General features: G+C 37.4%; 1 protein-coding gene across 1 annotated transcript; it reads left to right on the plus strand.

The window, feature by feature from the left end:
• Positions 1-783: 783 nt before the first annotated feature.
• On the plus strand, positions 784-7689 carry GIMD1 (GIMAP family P-loop NTPase domain containing 1). Its single transcript, XM_070756678.1, has 3 exons — positions 784-819; positions 3692-4108; positions 7143-7689. The coding sequence occupies exons 2-3, from the start codon at positions 3713-3715 to the stop codon at positions 7401-7403; spliced, it is 657 nt and encodes a 218-aa protein (XP_070612779.1). The 5' UTR covers positions 784-819; positions 3692-3712; the 3' UTR covers positions 7404-7689.
• Positions 7690-9839: the final 2150 nt, after the last annotated feature.

Raw genomic sequence — 9839 nt, forward strand, 5'->3', positions numbered from 1 at the left:
TCGTACTGCCAAACTGGCAATCAGCAATCATCCGAAGTAGCCTTCGGTACTGTATTCTAACCACTGCACCACGTCTCTTATAAATATAAATGGACAGAAATTCAAACCAATATTCACTGTTTGCTAATGTACTAGCATGCTCATTTTTATGTCAGATAAAATGGATGGAACAATGCAATCTTGTACAACAGTGGTTGCCAGACTTTCAGATTTGGGGAATGTAATATCATCTATTTCTATTAATTCACATAGTTTGTATAATTATTTATATGTTGATATTATCTTCCTCCTAGTATCTGTTCACTGAAATAAAAGCATAACAACAAAAGACTGTGAATTAAGAAATGATTGAAAATGCTTTTAAACAATTTTGTATTTTACTTATTACAACTACATCTACACAAATAGGGCCGCAACTGTTGCAACAGGCGAACCTAGGCAAACGCCCCCCTCGCCACAGCTGAAAGATGTTTCTCTAATGTGAGCTGTGGGTCGAGGAGGACGCCCAAGTTGCGGACCCTCTCCGAGGGGGTTAGTGATTCCCCTCCCCCAGGGTAATGGACGGACAGATGGGATTGTCCTTGGGAGGCAAAACCCACAGCCACTCCGTCTTATCACCTCTTCATGTTAGGCTAACAATTTCAGAACAGGAAATTATAAGTGACAGATTGTGTCATTTCTAAATAACGATCATTCTGTAACTCATTAACTTCGATAAAGACTCCGTGTCTGTCTCGCAGTGGTACATTATCAAGATCTGCTTCAAAGTACAGATTGACAAGACAGAGAAGAGCAGAACTTCATGGCACAATAGAATAAGTAAGCTTTGGCTGGTACTTGAGGGTCAGATTGTGGCTTGATCCTATTACTATCTGAATATTGATATTTTTCTGTAAATGCAGTGTTTAAACGCGATTTTTATTTAAGATTTACTTAGAATATGTTAAGGAGACAGGTTTTCTTGTGTGATTATACATTAAGGGCTACTTTCAGAGTAGTGTATACAGGTGTGGGTGGGTGTAGAATGCATATCTGAATGTGTGTATAATTTATAGTAGGCTTTCTTAATCATCAGCCCAATAAGCCCTAAATAAGAAATACATATGACTAATTTAAATTAAACTAATCTCTATTTTCAGTGGAAGAAACTTAAATTGAGAAGTGGAAGCTTCCAATGTATTTTTCATTGCTCTTCAAGAGTAAAAGACAAAGATCAGATTAGGGGAAGGTTTGGTAGGGAATGTTTGCCTATTTGTTGATGACTCTAAAGTGTGCAATAGGGTTGATATTCCTGGAGGGGTCTGTAATATGGTAAATGATTTAGCTTTACTAGATAAATGGTCAAAGCAATGGAAACTGCAGTTTAATGTTTCCAAATGTAAAATAATGCACTTGGGGAAAAGGAATCCTCAATCTGAGTATTGCATTGGCAGTTCTGTGTTAGCAAAAACTTCAGAAGAGAAGGATTTAAGGGTAGTGATTTCTGACAGTCTCAAAATGGGTGAGCAGTGTGGTCGGGCGGTAGGAAAAGCAGGTAGGACGCTTGGCTGCATAGCTAGATGTATAACAAGCAGGAAGAGGGAGATTGTGATGCCCTTATAGAGGAGCGCTGGTGAGACCACATTTGGAGTACTGTGTTCAGTTCTGGAGACCTCACCTACAAAAAGATATTGATAAAATTGAACGGGTCCAAAGATGGGCTACAAGAATGGTGGAAGGTCTTAAGCATAAAACATATCAGGAAAGACTTAGTGAACTCAATCTGTATAGTCTGGAGGACAGAAGGAAAAGGGGGGGACATGATCGAAACATTTAAATATGTTAAAGGGTTAAATAAGGTTCAGGAGGGAAGTGTTTTTAATAGGAAAGTGAACACAAGAACAAGGGGACACAATCTGAAGTTAGTTGGGGGAAAGATCAAAGGCAACATGAGAAAATATTATTTTACTGAAAGAGTAGTAGATCCTTGGAACAAACTTCCAGCAGACGTGGTTGGTAAATCCACTGTAACTGAATTTAAACATGCCTGGGATAAACATATATCCATTGTAAGATAAAATACAGGAAATAGTATAAGGGCAGACTAGATGGACCATGAGGACTTTTTCTGCCGTCAGTCTTCTATGTTTCTATCAGGTTTTAATGAGCATTTTTGAGATGTTGAATGATCCCCTACATCATCAAATGTGCCTGCCACATTTATTTTGGTACTTTGCCCTCTGCTGCTTAATGATGCTGCACATATTTTTCTTAAAGACTCCACATACTTCACATTGATTTTGGCAATCCAGTATTCTGAACACTTTTGCCCAGAATAATATAAATATAGGTGTAGGGTAAAAGAGGAGGAGGAATGGATGTACTCGGTGAGTTAATCTTTTTCTATAAAAATGAATATTGTTCCTCATTTAATTTGTGTTCTTAGAGATATTCCTATGTTAATACTAAGGAAATACACTATCTTTTTTGGATCAATAGGGGATTTAGGAATATTAGACCACCAAAGTTTTATTTAACTATCTTTTGATCTATTTTTTTTGCCATTTGAGAAAGGTGGGTTTAATTCATCTTATTTACAAAAATATAATTCGGCACATATTTCATGAGCTATTAGTGTATGGAATGAAAATACTGTATAGTGGAATATTATTCTTTATGGCTCTGCTGGAAAGTTATTTATTTCTCTTGCAGTTTTGGAAAGTTCTTGGAACAACATATAGTAAGAAAGATATTTTATTTCCAGAAGCGTGGACAGTGAAAATATATTGGAATCATATTGTGGCAAATATTGGGTTTAAATAATAAGATTCATGAATATTTAACTATTTGGAAAAAATTTATTCTAAAAATAGATGATGAAAAATTTTATTAGAAAATCTTATAGAAAAGATTTCATTTATGAGATGGTCCCTTATTTGATGAAATCTGTCACAAACCCATAACATTTCTCTACGAAATTAGACAATACAGTATTTACTTTTAAAGTGGACATCGTTGGGGACTTTAGTTCTTTAGCTCATGTTTCGAATAGCCCAGTCCACTTTAAAGACGATAAAACGGTACCAAGATGGGCTCATCCTGCTCAGAATCTATCATTACTAGAGTTGGTCGAAGAGCACTCACAACAGTAGTAGTAGTAGTAGTAGTAGTAGTAGTAGTAGTAGTAGTAGTAGTAATAATAATAATAATAATAATAATAATAATAATAATAATAATAATAATTTATTAAATTTGTATGCCACCCCTCTCTGAAGACTCGGGACGGCTCACAACATAACAGTACTACAGTACATTACAAATCTAATATTAAATTTAAAAAGTCAATTTAAAAAATATTAATATAAAATAATCCATATCATAAAATCACAACTATGCACTCGTACACACTCAACCCGGTTAATCATACTACAGAGGTCAGAGAAACAACAAAGGGGAAGGTAATCCTCTCCATGCCTGGAGACAGAGGTGAGTCTTCAGCATCTTACGGAAGGCGAGGAGGGTGTAGGCTGTTCGGATCTCTGGAGGGAGTTGATTCCAGAGGGTCGGGGCCACCACAGAGAAGGCCCCGCCAACCGACATTGTTTAGTCGACGGGACCCAGAGAAGGCCAACTCTGTGGGACCTAATCCGTAGCAATGTCTACTGCTGCTACTTTTGCTAAATAATGTTACTATTCACTTTACCTCTCATAGGAATTTCGAGAGGGAAATACAATGTCCGACAATAGTAAGTTGCTGAGGATCAATCTGCTCCTGCTTGGAAGAACTCAGAGTGGGAAAAGTGCAGCAGGAAATACTCTTCTGGCCAGTACAGACTTTGACAGTTGTCTTTCCCCTTGCTCTGTGACTACATCCTGCCACCTAGGCCGCAGCTGTAACATTTCAGATTTGGGGCGTCGGCAAGGAAGAGCACTAACCGTGCAAGTACGTGTGCTGGACACGCCTGGGTTTCCTCACAGCAGCCTGAGCAAAGAGCAGATCCAGAAAGACGTCAAGGATGCTGTAGCTCAGCACTTTGGAGAAGAAGGTCTACACTTGGCACTTTGGGTTCTGAGGGCCGACGTTGTCCTGTGCGAAGAAGAGGCGGCTCCCACCATGCAACTGATGGAGGTAATGCCCATGAGAATTAATACTATCACATTTTATTTTATTTATTTTATTATTTATTTTATTTATTTTATTTATTTTATTTATTTTATTTATTTTATTTATTTTATTTATTTTATTTATTTTATTTATTTTATTTATTTTATTTATTTTATTTATTTTATTTATTTTATTTATTGTATTTATTTCATTTATTTTATTTATTTCATTTATTTTATTTTTATTTATTTATTTATTTTACTTTATTTATTTATTTATTTCATTTATTTATTTCATTTATTTCATTTATTTCATTTATTTATTTTATTTATTTTATTTATTTTATTTATTTTATTGGATTTGTATGCCGCCCCATATATTGCCCCGTCACCAGGATTCAATGCTCAGGGAACTTAACACCAAATTACAATAGAAATTGCACTAGGTTGTGAGCGGTGAGGGGCTGCTGCGCCCACGAGGGGGTGGGAACGCAATGGGGCTAATAGGTTTTTGCACTATTTATTGAACACTTAATCGTGTTTATTGTCCTTCCTTCTTAGTATGATCCTTAATTACTTTTAAAATAAGAAATAATTAAATAGTATGCTTTTACCCATAAATGCTTTAATCATTTTATTAATTTATTAATTTATTTATTTATTATTTATTATTTATTATTTATTATTTATCATTTATCATTTTTTTATTTAATTATTATTTATTTATTCATTCATTCATTCATTCATTCATTCATTCATTCATTCATTCAATTTTTAGGCCGCCCTTCTGCTTAGACTCAGGGCGGCTTACAACATGTTAGCAATAGCACTTTTTCTAACAGAGCCAGCCTATTGCCCCCCACAATCATTTTACCCACCTCGTAAGGATGGAAGGCTGAGTCAACCTTGAGCCGGTGATGAGATTTGAACCGCTGACCTTCAGATCTACAAGTCAGCTTCAGTGGCCTGCAGTACAGCACTCTACCTGCTGCACTACCCCGGCTCATTTTAATCATTATTTCATTGTAATATTGTTTTATTATTGTTGTGAGCCACCCCGAGTCTTCGGAGAGGGGCAGCATACAAATCTAATAAATTATTATTATTATTATTATTATTATTATTATTATTATTATTATCATCATCATCATCTAGAACTGAACTTTTACAGCAATTAAAGAAAATTGAGCTACTTGCCTAATCTGTTATCATACTGAACCTTGCGTGTTCAGTACAAAACCTTAAAATGTTACTGTGCTCCTGAACAAATAACACTATCATTTGTCCTTTTTGTGGCTATTCAAATAATGTGACATAATCAACTGAAAAAGAGTCCAAGCACCTATCTGAATACTTATCTTGGTCAGTGGGTGGACTCCCACTCCTACCCTGTCACATGACCTTTAAGCCACCCCGGTCACATGATTGTTAAGCCACTCCCACCTGGTCACATAACTGTCAAGTTACACTCATACAATAAGCCACACCCACAGTGTGGTAGTAATTGTTTTTGAGCCCTTCATTGGTTGTGTGTTAAACTAAAATGTTATGAATTTAAAAAGTGAGGTGTGCACATGTGAATTCATCCAAATCCAGTTCTTACACTGCACTAAAATGTTTGCTCCATATGTGGGGATAGATCTGAACAAATACAGATTACACGCGTGCAGTTTATAATTGTTTTCAAAGGACTACAATTCTAGCATAGAACATGGCCTGATAGAACTGGGAAAGGTATACCAACATACTATAATCTTCAATTTGATCACCAGATGGCATGTTCATTGAAAGAGCGTGGGAGTAGTAATAAGTATAATAAATTTAAATGTTTACTCTACTAATCTAGTTTTATTACATCCTTTTCCTGTAAAGTTCTGAGTAACAATCCTCTAAGTGAGACATGTAGTACAATGGGCAAGCTTTATTTATTTATTTTATTTATTTATTAGATTTGTATGCCGACCCTCTCCGTAGACAAGGGGCGGCTATCAACAATAATAAAAACAGCATATAACAAATCTAACATTTAAAATAACTAAAAAACCCTATTAAAAACCAAACATTCCATGCATAAATTGTATAGGCCTAGGGGAAAGGAATTTCTCAATTCCCCCATGCTTGACGACAGAAGTGGGTTTTAAGGAGCTTACGAAAGGTGAGGAGGGTGGGGGCAATTCTGATCTCTGGGGAGAGCTGGTTCCAGAAGGCCGGGGCCGCCACTGAGAAGGCTCTTCCCCTGGGTCCCGCCAAACGACATTGTTTAGTTCACGGGACCCAGAGAAGGCCCACTCTGTGGGACCTAACTGGTCGCTGGGATTCGTGTGGCAGAAGGCGGTCCCAGAGATATTCTGGTCCGATGCCATGAAGGGCTTTATAAGTCATAACCAACACTTTGAATTGTGACCGGAAACTGATCGGCAACCAATGCAGACTCCGGAGTGTTGGTGTAACATGGGCATATTTAGGGAAGCCCATGATTGCTCTCGCAGCTGCATTCTGCACGATCTGAAGTTTCCGAACACTTTTCAAAGGTAGCCCCATGTAGAGAGCGTTACAGTAGTCGAGCCTCGAGTGATGAGGGAATGAGTGACTGTGAGCAGTGACTCCCAGTCCAGATATATATAAAGCTTACCCAATGTATTATGTCTCACTTAGACGATTGTTAAGTGATCATGAGTTAAATTAAATTTTGCATGTAAAGGTTTAGACAGAATCACACAGAATTACTTGGATTCTGTTTTACCAAACCTATACTTCCCAAAAATTCCTTTGAAAGGGTTGGGATTTTCCAACAAGAGGCAGGAGGTAGGAATATTCCATTGCAGATCAAAGCCAATGGTTGTCTTACATATTGAAAAAGATAAAATCATGTATGTAAAATATTTATTTGTTTGTTTATTTATTTATTTATTGGATTTGTATGCCGCCCCTCCGCAGACTCGGGGCGGCTAACAACAGTAATAAAACAGTATATGACAATAATCCAATACTAAAAACAGTTAAAAACCTATTATATTAAGCCAAAGTCCTTTCTTTTCTTTTTTCTTTTACCTTTGCAGGAACTCCTTGGGCCTAATTGGAAGACTTACACTGTCGTTTTGTTTACTCATGCAGACCAGATTAAAAAATCATCATTTACTATAGACAAATATCTGCATAGCGCCTCAGACACACTACATAAAGTAATGCAGTTAGTCCAACAAAAATGCATTTTTATTGACAATCAAGCTAGGTTTCTAAAACACGAAAACCTAAAAGCTTTAAGAAAAATCATGGAGTTTCTAAAACAAAACAGTTTCCAGACCCTTCACGTGAAATAAACAATGCTATGCATTTAATAACCTACCATTTCCAAATTCTGAATTCTTTGCTGCTTTTATAATTCACTCTTTTGGAGGCATTGGGACTCAGAGGTTAAAGCTGGAGGCTGATAGCCAGGGTTTGAGACTCAAGCACTGCACAATGAGTGAATCTTTTGGGATAGTTACTTTTTCATTGTCTATTTCCATAGTATCAGATTGCAGTACAGTGATACCTTGTCTTACAAACTTAATTGGTTCCGGGACGAGGTTCTTAAGGTGAAAAGTTTGTAAGACGAAACAATGTTTCCCATAGGAATCAATGGAAAAGCGATTAATGCGTGCAAGCCCAAAATTCACCCCTTTTGCCAGCTGAAGCACCCGTTTTTGCACTGCTGGGATTCCCCTGAGGCTCCCCTCCATGGGAAACCCCACCTCCGGACTTCTGTGTTTTTGCAATGCTGTGATTTCACTGAGGCTCCCCTCACTGGGAAACCCCACCTCCAGACTTCCGTTGCCAGCGAAGTGCCCGTTTTTGCGCTGCTGGGATTCCCCTACTGGGATTCCCTTGCAGCATCACAAAAACACGGAAGTCCGGAGGTGGGGTTTCCCATGGAGGGGAGCCTCAGGGGAATCCCAGCAGCGCAAAAATGGGTGCTTCGCTGGCAACGGAAGTCCGGACGGGGGGCATCCCAGCGGCGGCAGTGGGTTTGTAAGGTGAAAATAGTTTGTAAGAAGAGGCAAAAAAATCTTAAACCCCGGGTTTGTATCTCGAAAAGTTTGTATGACGAGGCGTTTGTAAGATGAGGTATCACTGTATATTGTTGAAAACTACTTATTTTTTACCCAGTGTATCCAGAATCAAATATAAATTTCATAAATTCAACTCTCAAGGTGGTTTTAAAATATTTGTGCACTAATAATCACGATACATTTCCAGAAATCAATATATTAAAATATATTATTAGCTAATACTAACATGTTCATAACATCACTTTAGTTCTAAAATATATTCCTTGATTGCCGTTATTTCTGAACTGATTTCAAATCTGCTGTGGGACTGAAACTGAATTTTTCACTTTGGTAGATAGCTTTTTACAAACATGGAAACCTAGAAGACTGACGGCAGAAAAGGACCTCATGGTCCATCTAGTCTGCCCTTATACTATTTCCTGTATTTTATCTTACAATGGATATATGTTTATCCCAGGCATGTTTAAATTCAGTGGATTTAAATTTATATTTCAGTGGATTAAATTTACTGTGGATTTACCAACCACGTCTGCTGGAGGTTTGTTCCAAGCATCTACTACTCTTTCAGTCTGTCATCTTCACCTCTATAACTGTCTAGTTCGGACAAGACAGACAGACACTTCAGAGAATTAGAACTGCAGAAAAAACAATTACTGCCAGCCTGCTTTCCATTGAGTCAAAAAGAGGGTCATGAAAATATTTACTGACCCCTCGCATCTTGGATATAAATTGTTTCAACTCCTACCCTTAAAACGTGGCTATAGAGCACTGCACACCTAGTCAACTAGACACAAGAACAGTTTTTCCCCCCAACGCAATCAGTCTGCTAACCAAATACAGTAGTCCCTCGCTATACCGCGCTTCACCTACTGCGGCTTCACTTCATCGCGGGTTTTCAAGAAATATTAATGAGAAAAATCATTCGCGTATCTTCGCTGGTTCGCGGGTTTCTGAGGAAGTCGATCGGCAGATTTAAACAGCCCGCCAAACTCGATCGGCAGGTTTTTAAAAAGAAATATATCTAAAATTGTAAATACCGTATTTAAATACTGTATCTAAAATAAATACTGTGTGGGAAGGGATTATAAACACTTAAAACAATGAAAGCTTACCAAACAATTACAATATAAATACTTAAATAAGTACTATCAGTCGATAAATTCCACATCGCGGATTTCACCTATCGCGGCCGGGTCTGGAACGTAACACCAGCGATAGGTGAGGGACTACTGTAATACCCTCACTACTGTCAAACTATTCACTAAGGCTATTTGTCTTCTCATTGTTCCTATCACTCATCTCCCCCCACTTAAGACTGCTGTAACTTGTTCCTAGTATCCTTATAATTTATATTGTTTCCTGTTTGCTTATTTGACCCCATGACAATCATTAAGTGTTGTCCCTCACGATTCTTGACAAATGTATCTTTTCTTTTATGCAGACAACATATGCACTAAAGACAAATTCCTTGTGTGTCCAATCACACTTGGCCAATAAATTCAATTATACTCTTCTATTCCTTCATGGAGCTGCCATTTTAAGTGGTTTTAAATTTAATTTTCAGCAACGTTTTAGTCTTTTGTTTCCTTTCAGTGGTTTAAATGGATTTTAACGATAGAAAGCATACTTTATCTATTCCTTAAGAATTCCTCTAGAATTACCTGATCCTACGCAGCTTCTGCTCTGGCAATCTCACACTACTCC

Source organism: Erythrolamprus reginae, chromosome 7 (genome assembly GCF_031021105.1).
Source record: "Erythrolamprus reginae isolate rEryReg1 chromosome 7, rEryReg1.hap1, whole genome shotgun sequence".
In the NCBI taxonomy this organism is placed as follows: Eukaryota; Metazoa; Chordata; class Lepidosauria; order Squamata; family Dipsadidae; genus Erythrolamprus; species Erythrolamprus reginae.

Bases quoted from the DNA above. Each gene is read 5' to 3' on its own strand.
- GIMD1 (XM_070756678.1), top strand. From the start codon at position 3,713: ATGTCCGACAATAGTAAGTTGCTGAGGATCAATCTGCTCCTGCTTGGA. The intron at 4,109-7,142 runs GTAATGCCCATG...TTACCTTTGCAG, and splicing joins CCACCATGCAACTGATGGAG to GAACTCCTTGGGCCTAATTG.